General features: G+C 32.8%; 4 protein-coding genes across 4 annotated transcripts; 2 read left to right on the plus strand and 2 right to left on the minus strand.

The window, feature by feature from the left end:
• Positions 1-206: 206 nt before the first annotated feature.
• On the plus strand, positions 207-3,016 carry NTT (C2H2-type zinc finger family protein). Its single transcript, XM_012978855.2, has 2 exons — positions 207-953; positions 2,459-3,016. The coding sequence occupies exons 1-2, from the start codon at positions 351-353 to the stop codon at positions 2,897-2,899; spliced, it is 1,044 nt and encodes a 347-aa protein (XP_012834309.2). The 5' UTR covers positions 207-350; the 3' UTR covers positions 2,900-3,016.
• Positions 3,017-7,899: 4,883 nt separating this feature from the next.
• On the plus strand, positions 7,900-11,341 carry LOC105955197 (carboxyl-terminal-processing peptidase 3, chloroplastic). The gene is made up of 11 exons (XM_012978900.2): positions 7,900-8,528; positions 8,628-8,709; positions 8,919-9,049; positions 9,164-9,250; positions 9,385-9,463; positions 9,588-9,676; positions 9,803-9,955; positions 10,061-10,147; positions 10,248-10,397; positions 10,683-10,790; positions 10,865-11,341. The coding sequence occupies exons 1-11, from the start codon at positions 7,986-7,988 to the stop codon at positions 11,108-11,110; spliced, it is 1,755 nt and encodes a 584-aa protein (XP_012834354.2). The 5' UTR covers positions 7,900-7,985; the 3' UTR covers positions 11,111-11,341.
• Positions 11,342-13,212: 1,871 nt separating this feature from the next.
• Positions 13,213-17,175, minus strand: LOC105955198 (serine/threonine-protein kinase Nek6). The gene is made up of 14 exons (XM_012978902.2): positions 16,523-17,175; positions 16,298-16,421; positions 15,769-15,835; positions 15,601-15,666; positions 15,481-15,527; positions 15,286-15,331; positions 15,114-15,194; positions 14,984-15,026; positions 14,864-14,913; positions 14,702-14,780; positions 14,557-14,606; positions 14,366-14,439; positions 14,237-14,288; positions 13,213-14,147 (listed from the first exon to the last, which is right to left on the minus strand). Exons 2-14 carry the CDS (start codon positions 16,417-16,419, stop codon positions 13,431-13,433), a joined length of 1,494 nt encoding a protein of 497 aa, XP_012834356.1. The 5' UTR covers positions 16,420-16,421; positions 16,523-17,175; the 3' UTR covers positions 13,213-13,430.
• Positions 17,176-18,994: 1,819 nt separating this feature from the next.
• On the minus strand, positions 18,995-21,985 carry LOC105955201 (chaperone protein dnaJ 6). Its single transcript, XM_012978906.2, has 8 exons — positions 21,668-21,985; positions 20,749-20,847; positions 20,551-20,652; positions 20,002-20,061; positions 19,806-19,912; positions 19,642-19,724; positions 19,481-19,571; positions 18,995-19,374 (listed from the first exon to the last, which is right to left on the minus strand). The coding sequence occupies exons 1-8, from the start codon at positions 21,794-21,796 to the stop codon at positions 19,179-19,181; spliced, it is 867 nt and encodes a 288-aa protein (XP_012834360.1). The 5' UTR covers positions 21,797-21,985; the 3' UTR covers positions 18,995-19,178.
• Between the last annotated feature and the right edge of the window lie 2,148 nt (positions 21,986-24,133).

Genomic DNA, 24,133 nt, shown 5'->3' on the forward strand with positions numbered 1-24,133 from the left:
TGTCAATTTTGAAATGAAAAATATTAATAAAAAAATATTCGAATTGAAATCAACGAAATTCGAATATTTTGTTCCAATTTCCACACATATCCAAACCTCAAACTATATATGTACATATATATTATATATATATATATATATATATATATATATATATATATATACAAATTATCTCTATATTTCCTAGTATTTCTAGTTACTTAATCACTTCACACCTAGTCATCTCTCTCTCTCTCTCTCACACTTCACACCTAGTTCTCTCTCTCTCTCTCTCTCTCTACAAAGGCAAGTTTGAGCAATAGCCCACCATTTTCTACTCCCACCTTTTTTGTTTTTTCTTCACACAAAAAATGACTGATCCCCACTCAAATCATCATCATCATCATCAATGGTTCAAATCCAACAACTATCTCCACCACTTCTCCACCCCAACTCCACCCTACCACCACCACCACATGTACAGTCATCACCACAACATCAACATAAATTACCAAACTACCCCACCTTCTTCACCTCCACTAAAAGAAGCTCTCCCTCTCCTCAGACTAACTCCCTCAAAACAAGAACAAGAACCCTCTTGTTCAGACATGATGGATTACTTCCCCAACAAGAAAGAAAACAACAACAACAACAACAACAACAACGACGACGACGACAACTACGGCGGCGGCGGTGTTACGGTTGCTCTCCGTATAGGGCTACCAAACCCTAGCGCAGCTGATCTTGCTTCTTTACTATCTTCTTCTTCTTCTGCAGCTGATGATAAAGAAGATGAAGAAGATGAAGAAGAAGAAGAAGCTAATCTATTAGGTTTTATTAATAATAATAACCAAATCACAAAACTCAACAAAGGACAATATTGGATTCCGACACCTTCCCAGATTCTCATCGGCCCGACCCAGTTTTCTTGTCCGGTTTGCTGCAAAACCTTCAACAGATACAACAACATGCAGGTATATATATATATATATATATATATAATCTCACTAGCTAGATTTTCTTGAATTATTATTTTTTTTTTTTTTTTTTTTTTGAAATGACAAATTTTTCCATGGAAGAAGGGATTAATTGAGAAAAGGGCATGTGGGTTTTTTATTATTTATTTTTTTGAGGTCTAAAGATCTTACCTTTATTTTTTTTATTATAATATTTTTTTTTTCAAGATTGAATTTTTTTTTATTGCATGGGATGAGGTTCTGAGGTTTTGGATTATTATTCAGTCTGATCTGATCAGACTTTTTGGCTTTAGATAGTTTTTTTCACACATCATTTATGTGATGGAACAACTCAGCCAATGTTCCTTGTGCTTTTATTTATTTTTATTCAATTTAATTTTTTTTTTTGCCATTTTTGAAGTCTGTGCTCCATAAATTGGTAACTGTGTCTGAACTGAAACTTCAACAGTTGCTGCAGAATTCAGATTTATGCATCAAAATTCTTATAACTTCACTGTGTGTTTTGTGTGTGTGTAAAAATCTTTACCCTGAAAAAGCCCATACCTAAAATTTCTCTTTGGAAATTGCACCATTTTTTTCTTCCATTCTTGATTTTTTTTTTTTTTTTTTTTTTTTTTAAATCCATGAAACTAACAGATGACAAGACAAAATAGACAACAGTTGTGTGTGTAAAAAATGGGAGTTTAATTTAGTGAGAGTTCCAGTCATAAATCTTATCCCTTTGTCTGTTTTCTTTTTCTTAGTGAAGAACAAACTAAACATCACTCTAATCTAATAATATAATCAAATGCATTAAGAAAACAATTTTCAATATCAAAACGAATATTCTTTTATGTTACAACTATCCAACAATTATCTGATATATATGTATATATATAGTTACAAACAAAAGCATATATATGTATATATAAAAGAGTATACACTCAACTTGAACAACACTCTTCTTCCTTTCTCAATGGGCTATTACAATCACCTTTCTGATTTTTATTCCATATATTCTTTGCTCTGTGGGCTCAAGAGATTTTCCGATTTGATTCCCCGGCCCTTTTTCTTGATTCCGTTAGTCGAAAATAATGAATTCCCTTCATATATATACTTACTTGCACACATTTTCGTTTCGTATTCGTAAATCTCGATTAGTTCAAAACTAAGAATAAAAAATGGCATCAACGACGATATATCAACACTTGTCACCAAATTCTCGCATCTAATAGTTTCGTTTTGTAATATAAAACTTTAGTAACAACATTTTCCGTAATGATGTTATAATATGTGTCATCAATACTCATAAGATTATTTCGTGTCATATATATATACAGTAGAACCTCGATAAATTAATTTCCTCGCTTAAATAATAGTTTCTTTCGGTTACGATTCGGTAAAAACCTACTAAATTATTAGTTCGATAATTTAATATTTCACTAAATTAATAGAATTTTGCTAGACCCGACTGTACTAATTTATAGAAGTTTAACTGTATATGAATATATATGAATATTCAGATGCATATGTGGGGGCATGGATCACAATACAGAAGGGGGCCGGAATCTCTAAGAGGAACACAGCCAACAGGAATGCTAAGGCTCCCGTGCTACTGCTGTTCGCCAGGCTGTCGAAACAACATCGACCACCCTAGGGCGAAACCCTTGAAAGATTTCCGAACGCTCCAAACGCACTACAAACGAAAGCACGGGATAAAGCCGTTCATGTGCCGGAAATGCAGCAAAGCGTTTGCGGTTCGGGGCGATTGGAGAACGCACGAGAAGAATTGCGGTAAGCTTTGGTACTGCATTTGCGGCTCCGACTTCAAGCACAAGCGGTCGCTAAAGGATCACGTTAAAGCCTTCGGGCATGGACACGGAGCGTACGGTGGGGCCCACGCGGGGTTCGAAGAAGAAGACGAACCCGCATCAGAAGTTGAACAAGATATGAATGATCAATAATATTTATATATTAATTAATTAGTTAATTTTATATTTAAGCAGACTGATGATGTCTTTTAATTTTGTGAATCTTTCTTGATTTTAATTATTATGGCCATGATCATGATTTTATTTCAACCTCTTTTAACTGTTACTTGGTAAACCCTTTTGAGGTTGTGTTTTGATTAGTCCTAGAATAATATATCATAATTAAAAAAACACTTATATGTGATATGACAGCATTATATTATATATATAGTATTAATTTGATCACCTATGTATATATATGTATATATATGTATATATAAATAGGTATTAGAGCAAACAAACCAAAGTTTAGAGACAGTGAACATGGGAAACATAGTCACATAAAGTGCGGGAAATCAAGAATATGCAAAGCTGTCTGGCTATTATGATATCTGATCAATTAATTTATTATTTATATTTAGTTTTTTTTTTTTTTTTTTTCTCTTGATAAGTGTTTATATTTAGGTTTTGGAACTATATTATTTGCCCCATTATATAAAGTAGCTATATATTCATATGTATATATATGCTCAAATGTTGAATATTGAGTTCATTAATTTGTCACTTGATCTAGTAGTTTTATTTTACTAAAATACTGTTTTATTTTCTTATATTCAAACTGTTGGCGCCAGATTTTATTCAAAGAGATTTGAGAAAATATTCATTAAGAATTATGCTTCCGATTTTTTTCGATTGTGGAAGAAAAAATTTCATTCCAATTTCCGATTATTTGGAACAAACTTGAAATTGCATTTTCACTTTTGAAAAAAGTATTTAGAAATCTTCACTTCAAATCTGTCATATTTTAACCTAAAGAGAGAGAGCTATTGTTCTCTTTTCCCTTCAACAAGTAAGGCCATATATATATATATATATATATATATATATATATATATATATATATATATATATATATATATATATATATATATATAGTAGTCCAAGTGGATGATGGATGAACTTTTCCAGGTGTTTTTGTCTTTGAGTTATTCCAAGTTCTAGGGTCTTCTTCACCTATCCAAAAGAATCAAAGTGAGACCTATATATTTATATATATATATATATATATATATATATATATATATATATATATATATATATATATATATATATATATATATATATATATATATATATATATATATATATATATATATATATATATATATATATATATATATATATATATATATGATATTTGGGTGTTAATTGTAGAATAAATATGTATGTATATCTAATTAGTAGGTAGGCTTTACATCCTGCAACAAACACCAGCTTTTGGGGGTGCATATATATATATGAGTATATATTGATATCATATGCCCTTTTGCTTTGCCTATAGATAGTGGGAGATATTTTATATATATATATATATATATATATATATATAGGTCATGGATATAGAACATATATATATACCATATCAGATTCACACCTTTAAATAATAATTCAAACCTAATCATTAGCCAAGTCTATATATCATATGTATATGTAAGAATGAGATAATATGTATCATATCTACTTATAAGTAATTAGGTCTATATATATATATATTAATTATTTGTCATGAGCTAGAATATAACTTGAAATTATAATTATTGAATTATTAATATTATTACAAAATTTTGAAGACATTATATTGACATTAAATGGATGTTGGTGGAGGAGTTATGGGAGAAAGAATTGGAGGGATGGGAAACACTATTGCACCAATTCGCAAAGTCTCGTTTTTTTTTTTTTCTACTACGGGGCGAATTACGGTCACCCTCTCAAGTAAAGTCAAGTTGCGGGTTTATTATTATTATTTTTTTTTTTTGCCAAACGTTTGTATAGGTTGAAGGTTAATTAAATAGCTCAACAACAAAATACTGCTGTGTGTGCCCATACCATAATTACAATTTGCAATACCAATTCTCTACTACCAACTACTGTAGTTTGAAAGGACATTTCATTCACCCTTTATTTGACTGGTCCTCTCTCTCTCTCTCTCTCTCTCTCTCTCTCTCTCTCTCTCTCTCTCTCTCTCTCTCTCTCTCTCTCTCTCTCTCTCTCTCTCTCTCACACACACACACACACACTCAGAGTACAGTGTGAAGTAGTAATTAGGTCTTTATTAATTAGTCCAGACAAGAAGGACCTGTGGTGTAAATAAAAATTAAAACCCCTGACCTGTGTAGGGTTACTTAACCATAATCATCATATATCGCCCTCTTTAATTATATTTATTTATATTTTCCCTTCTGTTAATTACAATTATGTTTGTTAAAATAATAAATTACATACATATTAATACCAAAAGCGAATAAAAAACCATGATATATATATATATATATATATATATATATATATATATATATATATATATATATTGATCAAATATTCTAAAAAGCGTCCTATTCTTTTGTATATATTCTCTTGCTCTCCTAAAAAAATAATCTCAAGGTTCAGATTATGTATGTATATATATACACACACATACATATATGATATATGTATTATGTATGTATATGTATGTAATGCATGGGGGGTGGTGAGGGAGACCAAGAATCAGAACAAGAAGAAATTATGCGTACATGTTTTATCCCCTCTCTCTGTATTCATATTCTTATACACAGGAGACAACTTTGTTCCCCCCCCCCCCCCCCCCCCCCACAACACCCCCTCCAATCACTTTATTTCCAAAATTATTATTTTTAATTATATATATTTGAAACTACCCATACATTTTTTCAATCCCAAGATAAATTAAAGCTCACCCAATAGACACACACATACGTACGTGTGTATGTGTGTAGGATAGGTTTACTTTGGATACATCATTGATCACACACACACACGCACGAGTGTGTTCATTAATTCAATATGAAATTCAAATGTCCAAATGCTAGTTTACTATATTTACTTGACTTAGATATACTATGCACAATATTTAATTTTATTTTATTTGTATTTATATTCGTATTTATATTTCTATTTGTGGTGATGCATGGCCCTTAAAGAAGAAAAGATAAAGAGGTAAAGGGCGAAAAACCCATTTTTTTGACTCATGATCAATCACCTTTTGAAAAAGAGAGAAAATTAAATAATTGGCTATTTAATCAATTATTATTTACAAAAATACGAGAGAAAAAAGAAGCAAAAAAAATCACCTTTTGCACTTATCATTATCCATCAAATATGCATACACTTTGGATCGATAAAGCTATCTATGTATCCTCGGGTGTATTCGATGCTACAACTGGTTATTTATATCGAGTCAATTTCAATCTTAGATATGATTAAATAATAATCCGCGAATCACAAATGCGCATAAGTGTGTGTGAAATGATTATTTATAATTTACGTTTGAAATCCACTCAATATAGATAATCAGATGTAGCATCTAATTATCCATTTATCTTTGATGTATGGGAGATTCTCCAATTTAATTGGCACACACACACACACACACTATTATGGTATATATCTTTAATTTGTTAAAGGAATATTTGTGTAGATAAAATCTTCATAGTGAAGAAACGCACACACACAATGAGATACACAAAATCTAGGTTTTTCTTTGTGATATCCAATTATTATGAGAAGAAAGCTACATTTAGATAAGTTATGAGTACTTATGCACATTCTGCATTATCATACAACCCCGCAAGAAATGGTCTAGCAATTAGAGCAAGTGTGTGTATTAACTGATTCAAATTCGAATATTTTTGTCAACAGTCGTTGTGTGGAGTACGTCTGTAGCATGATTTGCAAGCTATTATAATACGAGACTGCACGTGTATGGTTGGCTACAGTTCTCGATTTCATTTGCTTCACGTTCTAATCGTAAAAAGGTTGTCCACATTTCTTTTGGCAAAATTAAATCTCTTAAAATTCCCATGCAGCGTGCCCATACTTCTAACATGGGAAATTATTTCATTTTTTCTGCAAATAATTCCTTTTGTCAGTTGGAATGCTTAGACACTTTCAGATACCATTTTCAATGCTAACATTCATACCTCTCAATAATTAGTTGTACGTGCTTACATACATACCTTTTAATGTGTGTGATCTAAGATTTAGGTAATTTGCTTTCTTTTTATTTCTATCTTTTGTTCAATATATAGCTTTCCAAAAGTTGAAATTAAAAAAAATGCACTTACCAATGTTTATACCTTTTCTTTTCTTACTAAAGGCAAAATGATGATGATTAATTAGTACAAAGTTCGAGAAATTAGATGTTACATCTGGTTATTTACACTGGGTGGGTTTGACGATGATTAATTAGTACGAAATGATAAAGAAATTAAGGGAAAATTACAACCGCCCCTGAGGTAAGGTCTATTTGCGAAAAAAACTCTAACGTTTGCATCATTACATCCATCCCCTATAATATGTAGATTTCTTACATTAACACCCATTTGTAGGGGGTGGATATGAGAAATTTAAAAACAACAAGGGGCTGGATGTAATTTCTTAAAATGGAGGGAGTCTGTCGTAGATAAACTTAACCTCAGGGAGGTGGTTGTAATTTAATAATGGTGTCAATTTTACTATCACCCAACTTCAGAACTAAACAATTGGGCCTACATTTTAGTGGGTGCTATCTCCTGTTGGGCTTACCGTAATTGAATATGCAGTCCTTCAAATACTAGATTATTAAGTGGGCCTTTAGATTCACTTCAAAATTAAACATTTTTCAATTATTTTTCTTTTTTTATTTTTTTTTCCCGAAGTAATAATTAATATCAATTTCGTTTAAAAAAGAAAACAAAAAAACCATTACAAATATCGGAAATCAAAATTCAATGTTTTAGTAACATTTACTAGTATTTCTCCAGTGCAATGCACGGGATAACATTTAAAAAATAGAAAAACTGATTATTTAAATAAATGAAAAAGAAATTATAATAAGAAAATATATTACAATTTTATCATAAAATTTATTAGTAAACTCGTAATATTTCAATTCCAATAAAAAACTGATTTTTTTTTTTAGAATTTTCAAAATTCAGAAAAAAAAAGAATAATATTTTATTATAAAATAAAATTTTTTAATTAGTGTCCAATTAGAAGAAATGAAAATCTGAAACCTCACAAAATGGTCACAGAAAACTCCAAAGAGCGGCCATGGTTGCTTTTCCACAAGAGATTCCCTCAGACACGCAACAAACTTATTCACCACATAGCTCAAGATTCATGTGGGCCCCTCTCTCCCTCCAATTCTCCCAATCTCCATAATAAAACATTCAAATTTCTTACTAGAAATCAAGCAGAAAACCCTAACTCTTGTGTTCTGAAAATGGAGTCCCTCAGCTCAAATCTCGATTCCGCCTTGTCGAATATCTCACTGCTCTCCAAAATTCACTCAAAACCCACCTCAAATCTCTTCTCTTCTTTCAGATTATCGAGTTTCAACAGCCGGAGAAGAAGCAAGAATCATCTTTGTCCGAACCTCGTTTTCTGTAATAAGAACAGCTCCCCACAAGCCGGTGATCAATTCCTTACAGCTGAAAATAAAGATTTAATTAAAAGGGTCGGCCGAGGTGTGCTCGGTTTCGCCGCCGCCGTGTCGTTGCTCTGTGATTCGCCGGCGTTTGCTGAATCACTGACGGTGGCTTTCCCTGTTTCTCACAACCGTGAGGTGACCAATTTTTTTTTTTAAATATTTATTTATTTATTGTTTCATTTCATATTAATAAATATTATTTTAATCAGATTTCTTAACTTTGTTTTGAAACAGGTGAATAGTGTGCAAAGAACACTTGTGGAGGCATGGGGTTTGATTAGAGAAACCTTTGTAGATCCAACTTTCAATCATCAGGGTAAGAAAGACCAAAATGCCCCTCGTCGAATTTCTTTCGTTTGATTAGTTTTTCAAGTATTGAAAATTGAAATGAATGTAGTTGTGTTCTTTGAATCAATAGTTGACAACATTAGGATGAGAGCTTCGTGTTTATTGTTTATCGGTTTTTTCCTTGTGTCCGAACCAAATCAATGAACTAATAATCCGAAGGGGACTTATGTTTTACAGATTGGGACTTAAAATTACAACAAACGATGGTCGAAATGTTTCCACTTAGATCAGAAGATGCTGCATATAACAAAATTAAAGGGATGCTTTCGACTCTTGGAGATCCTTTTACGCGCATAATCAGCCCTAAGGTATTTTTTTTCGTGTCTTAATTAATTAATTTTAATTAATGAAGTTCAACTTTACTTACGATCCATTTTCCGTACATTAATGGGCTGCATATATATGATTTTTTTTACATGCAGGAATATCAAAGTTTTAGAATAGGAAGTGACGGAAATTTGCAAGGCGTCGGCTTATTTATCAACGTTGAACCGCAGACCGGACACATGGTGGGTTGACTTTACGCATTTCCGTACTTTTTTTACAATATCGAATATTAATTTGCTTTATTTTTCTGGTTAGTTATGAAGTTTTTTTTTTTTTTCAAGATTGGCATGTAATTCTCGATTTTACTTTATTTCAGGTTGTTTTATCGTGCATAGAGAATAGCCCAGCTGCGCGTGCTGGTATACGCGAAGGAGACGAGCTAATGGAAATAAACGGTAATAATTTACACAAGTGCTAAATAAACTAGAAAAATAGTTTATTGATGAATAGTTTTAATAAAAAATATTTGACAAAATTTATAATAATCGGGTTGATGATTTTTTTTGTGGTGCACAATAGGTGAAAGACTCGACGGAGTGGCAAGTGAAGCAGCTGCACAAAAGCTGAGGGGACATGTCGGAACAACTGTTACAGTAAAAGTCCACAGTGTAAGATCACTTCATTTGCATTTAAACAATAAATACTTTTTGATGAATTTTTTTTCAAAGTATAATCGTAAATGTCGATTTTGATAGCTGGTTAATTAATTTTGAACTTCATTTATATTTATCCAGGTTGATGACTTTGGGAGTTCTTATATCAGAGAGGTTAATATACCTCGTGAAGTAATCAAGCTTTCGCCGATATCGAGTGCTATAATTCCTCACAAATTGCCAGACGGACATTTATCGAAGACGGGATATGTGAAATTGGCAACTTTTTCTCAGGTATTTAATTTTCTCGAGCATTTTTTCAACTCATTAAAATCGATAGAAATTAGCCGTATTATTGACGCACGAGGGTAAAAAGGTAATTTCGATTGTGTTGTATAGACTGCAGCATTGGAGATGGAGAATACGGTTCATGAGATGGAGAGTCAAGGTGTTCAATCATACATATTGGATCTTAGAAACAATCCAGTAAGTCTCTTCTTCGAGTTGTTTGAGCCGTAATTTTTTTTCTTTCTTATTTTACTTTTATATAGAAATACTAATTCCACACCATCTCTATCTCATGAAGGGCGGTTTGGTAAAAGCAGGACTCGATGTGGCTCAGATCTGGCTCGACGGAACCGAGACTTTAGTCAACACTATCGATAGAGACGGGAATATGTTACCAATAGACATGATCGATGGTCATGCTTTAACACGCGATCCACTAGTTGTCCTTGTAAGTTTGATTTCAATAAATATATATAGGTTTATTTCATTCAGCTCCTCCATATTTTCTCTAATTGCTAAAATAACTCCCCGTATTAGTTTAATAGCAAAAAGCCCCCTATGATTTTTTTTAGCAAACTGACCCCTAAAGACTCTCTATTTAGGGGGTTGTGTGCTAAAAAAATACATTATAAAGGGGTTTTTGCTAATGTTAATAACAATTCGATACAACACAGAGGTAGTGTGTGTGTGTGTGTGAGAGAGAGAGAGTAACTATTTTCCTTCTCGAAAAAAGGTGAATGAAGGGAGTGCAAGTGCAAGCGAAATTCTCGCAGGTGCACTCCACGACAACGGTCGAGCAATTCTCGTCGGGCATAGAACTTTCGGGAAAGGAAAAATACAGGTTTTTTTTGTACAAAATTTTTTTTTAAACAAAATTATGTACTTCATAAAATATTGAAAAAAATATTATTGCAGAGTGTGACGGAGCTACACGATGGATCGGCCCTTTTTATTACCGTGGCTAAATATTTGTCGCCGGCACTTCACGACATAGACCAGGTCGGCATAAATCCGGATGTACAGTGCACAACCGATTTCTTGAATTCTTCGCCAAAAGATTCCTTCGGATCAGCTTCTTCTTCTTCTTTAGAGAAAGATTCTTGTATTTTGGTGGCGGAGCATCAACTCGATGTTCAAGAATCGAAAGGCTCGGCTTCTTGATTATAGTGTGATTGTGTAATAAAATCGCATTTAGTTTCGGCTCCATAGAGAGAGCTGTGCAAGTTATTTTGTAAAAATTATATGTATAGTATAGCAGCTTGTTTAGATATATACTTTTGTGAATAATGTGATGTAGATTGTGAGTATGATGGTAGCAGAAGTTGCCAATTTGGTAAAGGATTTAATTTGTATCATAATTCATATGAAATTAATTAATATTGAGATTTGGGATATTAGCTCGGAAGGCAATTGAGGTAAAAAAAAATTATTCAAAAAAAAAAGACATAAATAGAGCCCCTGAATATGGCAAAAGTCACTTTCGAATTGAAGCAAATATTTGTTCAGATCTTCCTTCGTGTTTAGAAAGTTCAAAACTCACGTTTTGTTCGTTGTGCTGTAAAATTCAAACCTCTTAGGTCGTTGTATCTTGAGAGGACAATTGGCTAAGAACGTAACCACATATACGGGCCAATATTGTCTTACGGAGAAAGAATATAATCCTTGTCTCGACTTCTTTTTCCGTTCAAACGTTCTGTTCAAAAGCGCATTTGGAACTATATCTCGTAAATAACAAAGAAAGTGATCATCATTAAGCTTGCTCGACAATTTCACTTTTCCGGCGAAATAACTCGGGACATTTTTTAATCTAGGCCAAGTTGTATAGAAATAGGACAAATTTGGAATTATTTCATAATTACAATAAAGCGTTACTATAAGTCCCCGCATTTTACGAGGACGACATGTGTCCCATGGACCTATAGATTAGCAGTGGACAAGAAGTGCCATTTGGAATGACGGCTTTTCTGGAGCTGCCATGTCTCAGCCAAATTCAGCTTTATAATAATAATATAAAGGTAAATTACAACCACTCCTGATGTATAGTTAATTTACGAAAAAATTCTTCTTGTTTGGATAATTACATCTACCCCTTCAACTATGATTTTTTCTTACATCTTCACTTTTATGGTGTCAAATTCAACACAATCATCTAGAATTCGTGGAATGTGCTCTAGTTTGGACTCGTTTTGTGTAAAAATACAGTTTCTGATACACCACAATCTGATATATACAAGCCAAAAAACACATATCATGATCATCTTGCTTCGAAATGTGGAGTTCGAATGGGATAAAATAAAACGGGTACGAAAGTGATAATATTCCATGCAATTTCGAAGATTCCACTAAATTTGAATCCACAAAGATGGACGTGTAAAGATGTTATGTTTATCAATCAAATTGAAATGGCTAAATTACAACACCCTTGAAGTACGATCAAATTACGAAAAACTCTCTTTTTTGGGTAATTACAACCATCCATCAACTATAAACTTTCTTACACGTCCACCCTTGCGGTTTCAAATTTAGTGGAATCTTTTAGATTATATGGAATATTCTCAATTTTGTACCCGTTTTATTCCATTCGAACTCCACATTTTGAAGCTAGATGATCATAAGATGTGTTTTTTGGCTTGTATATATCAGATTGTGGTGCATCAGAAATTGTATTTTTGCACAATATGAGTACAAACTAGAGAACATTCCATGAAATCTAGATGATTATGTTGAATTGGGACACCATAAGGGTGGAGATGTAAGAAAATTCATAATTGAGGAGTAAATGTAATTATCCAAATAATATGAGTTTTTTCGTAATTTGACCATATCTCAGGGGTGGTTGTAATTTACCCAATTGAAATTAATTAGGAAGTTTCCCACATTGTGTGTGTGATTCTTGTTTTTTTAACAAAAATACGGTTAATTTGATGCCAATTTATAACTCAATAACATATAGAAACAGCAGAAAAATGTATGGATTAGAAAATGGTGAGAGGAAAAACCTTTGGATAACTTGTACATGTCAAGATTGGGACTTCTTTCCTATTGTTGCCCTGTTTTTTTCAAATTTTGGCAAATTGGTAAAACCTCAAATTCAAATATCTTTTTATTTGTGATGATTTTAATATTTAATAGTTCATCTAAGAAAACACATTTAGTGTTGATACCACATAATCACTGAATTATTACATTTTTTTTTGGCACTGTGATTTTTTTTTTAATTTCATAATCAAATTTGGTCAAAGTACCAAAATTAATGAAATAAATGAAAAATTAATGAAAATACATTTCATCCTCACACTTGGTTCCTTCATACATACTAGTTTCATTTCAAACTATCAAACTTGTTCTCCTCAAAAGAAAAAAGAAAAAAAAAATCCAAACCTAAAAAATCTCAAATGCATCTATTGACAAACAAATTATGCATCCACCCAAAAAAAAAAAAAACACCAATAATTTTTCTTTACAGTAAAACCTCAATAAACTACGATTTTTTCTCAAGATTTTGAGCATTATTCATTAGGCTTTTAGTCAACCAAATCGCAGTTTCTCTAGAAGAAACAGCATCGTCACCAAACGCCTTTAGCACACCGGACAACTCATCAAGCTTGTCTTGTTTGAACAATCTTGCACACACTTCAAGCAAAGACTCCAACGCATCAGCTCTTAATTGCCCCGGAATTTCCTTACTCTCCTCTCCACCAATCACGGAAGCAGCTTCTGCATTTACCAATTTACCCCTCGCCTCTCTCTCACTTCCCGTTGAGATAATACCCTCTTTGATTTTCACTGAACCCTTTTCACCATTGGTTGTTTTAACGTGCTTCTTGAGATTAGTTAAGATGCTCGGTTTAGGTGAATCTTCATTACTATTAAGAGATGATTTGGCAGAGTAGCTTGTGGGGTCCACCCTCTTGGTCTCGAGCTCTTCTTCTATCGAGACTTCACAGTCAAGTAAACTCGGATACTCTGTTTTAGTAATTTCTTGAAACAGAGGAAGCAGCTCCTTCTTCTGTTTTGGCTCCACATCTCTCTCTCTGTGGTTTCTTGAATTGCCGCCACTACTGCTAGGCGAGGGCTTTTTTGTCTTTTCACTTGAGTTGTTCGGGGAGGGCGACTTCACGGGGAGAAACACGGTGGATAGGTTGTGGCATCGAAGGAGAAACGGTTGTAAATGTGGGTGTCTTAACAGCTCTGCCGCCTAAGATGTGCGTTTTTTTACGACGTTAAAAGGACGATTTTACCCCTGCGAGTAATAAAAAAAGGATGGCGAAAAGTTTACGAACTTACTGTTGGCCTGTGCTCCGGGCTCTTCCTCAGCATGCTCTTTATAATCTGTTTTCTGAGATTAAATTTGTCATTTATAAACTGAATGTCATTTCATAATTTCGGTTTCGAATGAATTTCGAGAAGACTTACAAAGTGGAAGAGTATACGATAGGGAGTGGCGAGATCAAAGATCGGTTTATCTTGTTGATAAGTCCAGCCATATCCTAATTTAATTAACATTATAATAATTTTTAGCAATGTAGATTGCGAAAATGAGAGTGTGTTGATATATATGTTTGGATTCTGATAACTGCATAATAAAGCGAAAAGGTTGAACTTACGGGGGCTCTAAACGCTTGTTGGTGTGCAGCAATCTCAAACATACAACAACCTAGTAAATAGGAAAAACACGAGATTTTTTCAGAAACGAAAACATTTAAGAAAAAATGAATTTTGTAAATTCTTGTAATTTAAATTTAATATTACCTAGAGACCAAATGTCTGATTTATAACAATAAGGTTGTTCTGCAAGAAGCTCCGGGCACATATAGTTGGGGGACCCCACCTAATTCGAGGCACATAAATTATTCGTCAATATTTGTAGGAAAAAAAATATCAAAGTGGAATTATTTTTTAAATAAATCGTACTGTTGAGGCAAGGCCTTCTTCGCTGAGAATTTTTGCTAATCCAAAATCCCCTGTAAATAAACAAAGTGTAAAATAATTGAAAAATAATATATGAAAATACTGAATACGTTATTTTCTTACCGAGACGGATGTCATTTTCCTTTGTGACAAATATGTTAGATAACTGGAGAGAAAAAAAAATGATTCTATGTAAGAAAATTATCAAATTAAATTACGGAAATTAAATTCGATTACAAAACAAAGATCAAACCTTGAGATTGCCGTGAAGGATTCGATTCGAATGGAGATAGTCGATAGCTAGTAACAACTGAGTGAGCCATTTGCATACTTTCTGGGGAAGTATATATCGAACACTAAGTGTGAGTATAAGAGAGACTCCGATCCTAGCATATATTTTGTATAAGATTATCGAAATATATTACCTCCTCTGAAAAATATGCTCTTCTTGCCTTCTTTAATATTTCGAATCTGCAAATTGAAAATAAAAAGATAAATAAATATAAACAATTGCTATTTAGCCGATATTCAAAAATATTATTTCTCATCGTTTATCGTAAAGATACTCATGTATAAGTTACACATAGATGGTTAAGTTTGAGCTAAGTATAAGTACTTACATATTTCCAACTTCGCAGTAGTTGGTCACAATGCATATACAGTTTCCCTACAGAAAATATTCAGAAATTTAGAAAATCTTTCAAACACGAAAAATCAAGATTAACGAAACAATATAATACCTTGTCGACCCAAACATCTTTATATTCAACGATATACGGATGGCGTAGCTTTGGAATTAAACTCATCTGCAAACATAGACACGCATACATTAGAACTAACTCTCGGACAATCATTATTCATTGAACGTAATTCCGGAACACTCAAGAACGCAAGTATTTAAAAATAACCTCGTGGCACTCTTTGTTCTTGAAATTCTCTGTCTCCTTCGAGAGACGAATTTTCTTTAGAACATACCTGCAAGAGATGATTCAAAAAATTACTTAACCTCCACTCAAACTTCATGATAATTTATCGACAAGAAGCTTTCAGCTTCTTCAAAATTCGACGAGTCGAACAAGATGTTATGCCACATACTTATACTGTATAGGCTCTGATATAGATAAATGTGTGTTTGTGTGTGTGTGTGTGTGTGTGTGTGTGTGTGTGTGTGTGTGTAAAATACATGTTTCTTTTAAATAATTTAGGACCTGTAGTTTATGATTTTGATCAGATTAAATCTCAGCCCCTTTCAGATCAATTGTACTACCCAGTAATTACACATCTACCATGATTAAATCGATCCCCACACAAACAGACACCAAAATAAATAAATAAACAAACAAAAAATTTAAATAAATAAAAACTAAAAAGTGACATGTATATATATAATATATGCACGCGCAGCCATTGAAAGAGCTCGAAAAAGAAAATCCATACTTGTTATTCTCAGATTTATGGAGCACAAGAAATGCAGCACCAAAAGAACCTCTTCCAATCTGCTGTATTACTTCATAATCTTCAATTTTGGATACAGAATCGCCATTTTCTACCTCCGCCATCCCTTAAAAAGCAATAATCACCAGATGGGTCGGGTCAGCCTTAATTCAGAAAGAAAAAAAAATTTAATCTTTAAGCAAAAAATAAATCGATTTTCGAACTCACCGAGTTCCAATTTTGCGAGAAACTATGGATTATAATTTCTACAGAGTGCAGCCCCCACAAGCAACGAAGAAAAAAAAAGCAAATCTTGGTTGGGGCAATTCGTCAAACACAAGGACTGCTTCAAACTTTGCTTCTTCAATTTATTTGCAAGTAATTATGATTCCTCTGAGACGCCTTCAAAATTAATGTTGTAAAGTTATTACACCAACAGAGTGTGCGTGTGTGTATGTGAGAGAGAGAGAGAGAGAAGAGAGAGAGAGAGAGGTGATTTAGTTGTGTTAATCACAACTGAAAACAGCGAATTAGAGGTACAACTTTAGAGTATAAAGCAAACAGAAGATTGTTTATCTATATAAACCCAGTCTTGCCAGAATGTATAGAGAGGTTTTGTATACATAATTATATAAATATATATATAATTATGTATAATCCGATAAATTATCGAATATAATATAAAACAAAATATAAAAAAAATGCTTGAATTAAGAAAATATTAGAAGAGTGATAATCTTATCCTGAACGATAAAACAGAATTTTGGGGTTGTGGAAATTGAATGCGACTTCTCAAAGGACAACACCATATTATTATTTTTAATTGGTCAAACAAAAATTCTCATGTCGAAATTAATATTGGAAAATTAGATGCACGTATGTTTGACAGTCTACATCTCAACCACCCAATTATGTACATCTCAATTAATGCAATTTCAACTTTCTACTATTTATTTACCTTCAAATGTTTTTTTTCTTCTTTTGGTTTATTATGCTGCATCCAATATATTATTATTTATTCAAAAAAAGAAAAGAAAAACATTAATTAGATTATCATCACTCATCATCATCATCTATGTAGCACGAAATTTCAACTTTCGAACGTATTTGCGTATCGGGCAAGTTTGTGTCTGACACTCGAGGGCTGCCGAACATATTATGGGTCATTTTGCAATTTCTGACAAGTTAGAAACATTTTTTAACAACAAATTTTCAAATACTTTTGTTGATTCCCTAATTATTTACTAATTACATGATATATTGATCAATTGTCGAATGATAGTTGATACCTAAAAAAATCTTTATATATATATATATATATACTCTTATACTTTTAATATTTACACATTTCTCTCTAGTTTTCTCTCTAGTTCTCGTATCCTCATTTTTTTGACATGCCGTTTCCATGTGTCCATTTCCCCATTTCCGTGTCCATACTACAAAGTTCATCACTGATTCAATAATGTGAGCAGTAAGACCATGCTGCACATTTTTGTTTGCTGTCATATGATTTATTTAAGGTAAAAATAAAAATGTGACGAGTAGAGTGATAAGAACAGTTTGTTTTTTTGTTTAACACTGTTGATAAAATTGTCCTAATTTGTTTTAGTGGGGGGCACAACTAATTTATGGAAAAGCCCTCAAATGCTCGGTTGGTTTTTTCGTTGAATTTGAACTAGTCATTTCAGTTTTATCACAAGAAAAAAAAAACAAAAAAATCCTAGTCATTTCCATTGTTACAAGGTGTGGTATATGTTAGTCCTGTCCACATAACTAGAAAATTAAATTAAATTAAATTAAATTTTGATGCACTGTCGGTGGAATATGTCTCTACTCCTTTTTTTTTTATTTTTTTTAATAGAGCAATGCATTTTGCATCTTGCTTATGAATGAATTTTTAAAATAATATATATATATACACACACACGCATGGAGCATTCCATCGAATAGATAAAGGCCTCCTTTGGTTATAAAAAAAAAAAAACAAAAACCCTCAAATTACGATATGCACAAACTACGAAAAATTGTCTCATGTTTGGGTGAATACAACTACATTATGACCACACCCTTTAACTATATATTGTCTTACACATCCACCCTTACTGTGTCAAATTTACTTATTGAATTAAGGGTTTTTTCGTAAGACAATACATAGTTGAGAGGGAAGTTGTAATTAACCAAACATGATGGGATTTTTCGTAATTTAGACTTACCTCCACGGAGTGACAGTAATTTGCCCAAAAAACATTTAACAAAATAAGATTGGACTAATATCAAATATAACATAATCATGTAATTAGAGATAGATTATCTTAACAACCAACCAAATAAGACCTAAACCAATAAATTAGTTGTAAGAGTGTCTTAAAATCTGCCTATGTTAGGTAGAAACATGATGTTCATTTGGTAGGAAATATGTGAAAGTGGAGGCAATCATCTTATTTCAAATTTCTATTGTCAACACATTAGTATTATATACCAAATTGATTCCTAGGTTAATACAAACAAATGTGAATGGTCTTTTTGTTTATTACACATGTTGTAAGTCAACGATTCTGCAATTAGCAATAACACGTGCCTTTGCAAGCAATTAATACACTAGCAAACCTAAATGTGTCACACTTCTTCCATCCAAAAATTGAGAACCTAACTACCCAAGTGTCCAAAAATCGCATAATCTGACTTCAATCCGGGCATAAATTACGAAACAAGAATGAAAAATATACGCAACAGTTCTAAATATTCAGCCAGCATGATTTAGATTCAACAAAATTGCCTTGAACGACATTGTAAACGAAGAAGATCCATAATTTTACATTTATCATGCAGATGGAAAGCAGATAATTCAAATATTTTAAGAGTCGAAGTAGGAAGTAAAAGGGAGTTACTTTCGTTTTGAAGCTCTTCGCTTTTCAAGTTTCCTTTGAGCAGCTTCGAATTCTTCTTCACTTGGCTCTGGAGCTACTTCAGACCCACCGTATTTTTGAACTAGAGTAGAGAACATCGAATCAATCTTGCCCTTCCTCTCGGTTTGCCGTTGAGCTATTATTGCATACAAATCTTCCGAGTTTTTCTTCGATCTGCAAGACGTATTTCACAACCGTTTTATTATTCTGGGACTCGAGTCAAAAGTCAAAACTAGAAAATTTAGTCAATATTCCTGGGGAAAAAAGAAACATGACTTACTTCTTTCTGCGTCTCAATGGACTTGTAGGAGGTTTTGTTTTCGATACTTTCTTGGCCCATTTCTCATACGCTTTGGTTGACTTCAAATCTCCTACAATCAAAGTCAAAGATAAGCGAGGAAGCACACAAACTAAGCAAGAAAAGACAAAAACGGAGCTAACCTGCAGAAATAGCCTCATCAATGATATCCTTGTAGCGGTGTGAATCTAGCATAGGATCGGAGCAAAGCATGCAGCAGAAAAACCTGAAAATAAATGCAAATAGATAATGAATTGGTTTGTGCAAATAGTAGCCGCAAAACACACGATTGAGTATTGAGATATACTTTCCCATATCGCCCTTCAATTTTTTATACAGCTCGAGCAAATCTTTTTTCTCTGAATCAGAGCCTCTGTAGTTTGCTTCAAACTCTTCAATATCAACCTCCGTGACCTGCAAGTGAGTTCCAAGTACTTCATATGAAGAGTGAAGTACAAATCTACTAGTGATAGAGAGGGCTGCCAAATATACAGTAAAATAACCTTTTTAAACATGGCTCGGAAAAATGTCCGCAAGTTCTGGATGACATCTCCTGCTAGATCCTGTTCATCGGTGAAGAAAAATGAGTATTGAGATGTTGCTGGGAATATTCATTTTATAGCATTTTAAAAAACAATGATATTAACTCTTTTCTTAGCTGAGCATGCACAAAAGAAAATCGAGTATAACAATTCTAACCAGTCCAAACTAACAGAAGTTGTATGGTCCAAATCTTTTAGAAATAAAAAAGTTTTTCATTCTCTACAGTCTCTACAGATGCTGGACGGAGTTTTCATGTTGTTTATGAATATCAATTTGTCCTCAAATAGGAGTAAGCAAAAGCCAAACGGCAAGCAACTCGTATCCAATTTCTTCACCAGAATCACTCAACTATATGAAGATAGATTTTAAAACTTGAAATGTCACACAAAACATAGTAGTACATGTATAAAATTCATTTCTTTCCTAAGACCTCACTAATTTATGCAGGAAATATCACTACATCAAAAGTTTAAATTACAGTAGCAACAGGAGGGAGGGATAATGCTTACAGCATCATCAACACAACCAGTCTGGTCATATACTGCACGTTTCTCCTCGTCACCAAGAATTGATATAACCTGTTGTAACTGCTGAAATTTCTCCTTGGCCTCCTATATAGAGAAAATAAATGGTCAAAGTATTGTAGAAAACTATAATGCTTGTAGTACGAGAACCAAAAATGCAATATGCTTGAATTACATGATTACCTCATCATCAGGATTCTTATCTGGATGCAGGCGCAGAGCCAACTTGTGATAAGCTTTCTTTATTTCTTGCTGAGTTGCAGCTTTGTCTACGCCAAGAATCTAAAAACCACAAGCACAGTAAGTCACTATTTGCGGATCGTACCATATACAAAATGAATCTCAAATTCACATGAGAATTTCAGCTTCGACACGAGAAAGCACATATATTGTCTTTGGTACTCCGTACACAGTTATGAATCACTCAGATTTGATCAGTGTTGACATTGTAATGATAGAATGTGAGCATGAACTACCCCTGTGAGTTTTTAATCATGCATTGGTAGTGTTTCTCTGGATTTTTTAAATGTATGACAAATAAACGAGTCTGCATGAACATTGTTAACAAACTCCATTGGGACACTGATTCAGGAACAAACTCAAAGGGCAGTGATGCGTATATCAAGAATGCCGGACTCCATAAAAGAATTGACACTTTTATTGTTGGTTATTTAGAAGACCTTTTTATTCCGAATTTGCCTATACTTACAATATGTCTAATTCCTATGGTGAACATCTTCTCCCAAATCCCAGCTAGAATACTGATATCAATCTTCGTAATGTGAGTACAGTGTCTTTGAAGGTTCAAAGTTTTACATACTTGTCGAGAAAAGTCGCATTAGATTAAAACATGTATTCATGTCTAGCAGTGATTTCCACTGTATATTTAGTTCACATCATGTTCTAATCCGCGTCAACTAATTCACTAATCATCTGAGACTCAAACTCCTAAAAATCTTCATATGTCAGTAGAATATTCTGATATCGAAATTTCCACAGACAAAACCTAGGGCAAAATAGAGAAAAATGGAAACCTCGAAGCAATTTCTCAGAACCTACCGCATATGTGAAATTGAACTCTGAAAAAAAGAGTAATTTATACCTCGTACAAGCTTTTCTCATTTGAGGAAGAAGATCCGTTGAGATATTCCCGATCCTCCTCCTCTTCCATTTCTTCGTCTTCTTCCTCAATGTGCTCCTCCGAAACCCTAGATTTGCGTCTCTTCCCCATTTTTTTTTTTTTGGTAAAACCCTAACCCTGAGAGAGATGTAGATTTTTTAATTGATGCGAGCGGAAAATGAATGAACGAATTGGAGATAGATGAATTGAATGAGATGACGTATTTATAAACGCGAATTGGGGGTGATTCTTTCCCGCCACATCGCGCCTAATTTTTGCGTGTCCCTCTATTGAAGATTTGGAAAAAAAAGGAGAATGCTTTAACATATTAAATAAAAGAGTAAATAGCACTTAACCCCCTGTGGTTATGAGCTTTTGCAGATGAACCCCTTATACTTTTTATATCAGCACATAACCCCCTTGTGGTTGATGGGCTGGCTTCCGTTAATTTTTCCATCAAACTTTAACCCATTTGTCAAATTTCAAGGCTTCATATGCAAAAATGAAAGAAAAAATTAAATCACAATAGGATTATCTACAAAAAATTACACTGACCGTTGAATTTGACGGAAAAACTAACGAAAGTCACCTCCATCAACCACGAGGGTGTTATGTGCTAATATATAAAACATAAGGTAGTCATCTGCAAAAGTTTGTAATAACAGGGAGTTAAGTGCTATTATCCCTAAATAAAATCATATAAGCTAAAATATTTTCTCAGTTTACATTATTATTATATGATTTATATTTATTTTATTTAACTTTAACATGTTGTAGCGTAATAATATAAAATTATATAATCGATTTTTGTAATAAAATATATAGAGTAGGATAAATCGCTAGTTGGTTGTTTCAGATATTTAGTGATGCGTTATTAGTTGCATTTTTATTCAATTACGTCATTATTAGGCCATCTTCAATAGTTGTTTAAAAATCGGTTGTCTATATCTATAATTTAAGAGACGAACAGTGTTATGCAACACCACTTTTAACATCACACTCCAACAACATTATTTATATTTTACACAATTATCATATTTTATTATTTTACAAAAAAAATAGTTTTGAATTAATTTTAACAATTATAATTTTAATTTCAAATACATACATATATTTTATTTTAGGTTTTTACTCAGAAACTTGTTTGGAATTAAAATATATTGCAAAGGATAATTTAATGTTGGGTAAATTACAAACACCTCCCTGAGGTATGGTCAAATTACATAAACACTCCTCTTGTTTGAATAATTACAACCACCCCCCTCAACTCATCAAATTTAGTGGAATCTTCGAGATTATATGGAATATTATCACTTTTGTACCCGTTTTATCCCATTCAAACTCTACATTATGAAGCAAGATGATCATAATATGTGATTTTTAGCTTGTATATATCAGTTTGTGGTGCATCGGAAACTGTATTTTTTACACAAAAAGCATACAAACTAGATCACATTTCACGGAATCTAGATGACTATGTTGAATTTGGCACCATAGAGGTGGAGGTCTAAGAAAAAAACATAGTTGAGGGGGGTAGATGTAATTATCCAAACAAGAGGGGGATTTTTGTAATTTGACCATACCTCAGGGGGGTGTTTGTAATTTACCCTTTAATGTTATATATACATATATTAAAAAAAAAAACGAAACACTCTTTATTTTATAAATAAAAATCATACATGGAAACATATATGTGAATAATAGCAAAATAATTATTATATTTAATGTATAAAAAATAGCACTGATGGAATTTTTATTATTGTTTATTCTTACACAATTTGTCAGATTGTGGTTTTGGTTTCTCAAATTTAGATATGCAAAGTTAAAATGTAAAAAAATTTGCCTTTTCCCATTTTGTTGTTGGAGTTGTAACTTTTGGTTTAAAATATGTAAAAGATGTAAATTATAGACATACGTCATGTTGTTGGAGATGCTCTTACTCTCAACCAATTGAGATAAAACAAGTAGAAATATTAGAGAGTTAGTGCGAAAAGTAATCTTATAGTAATATTTTCAATAAGTCATGCATAATTTTTCGTTTTTTTTTTTTTTTTTTTTTTTTTTTTTATTTATTCAATATTGAGTTGTGATGGACCCATGCCCAAAGACCATACCAACAAGTTCATAGGGCACATAAATCAAATCCAAATCCACTAATTATACAAGTTCAAATTTGCTAAGTCCCAAACTGATATGATCTACGCAGTTAGGCCCAAGTCGGTCCATGTTAAGTGGCTTAAGTTCATGAGAATATATGTCTCCATATAAATACCCAGAAATCTCATAATCAAAGGTATGCAATTCATAACTCTCGAACAGTCTCTTGTATTCTCTGAATTTTTCTATCACAGTGTCAGAGGGCTTTCGTCGAGACCAATCCCCGCACCTTAACATTTTTTTGTAATGCAGGTAGTACCCACAAAAGAGATCAAGAAATGCGATGGAAGA

The sequence above is a fragment of the Erythranthe guttata genome, chromosome 10 (assembly GCF_056151865.1).
Source record: "Erythranthe guttata isolate IM_541 chromosome 10, IM_541, whole genome shotgun sequence".
In the NCBI taxonomy this organism is placed as follows: Eukaryota; Viridiplantae; Streptophyta; class Magnoliopsida; order Lamiales; family Phrymaceae; genus Erythranthe; species Erythranthe guttata.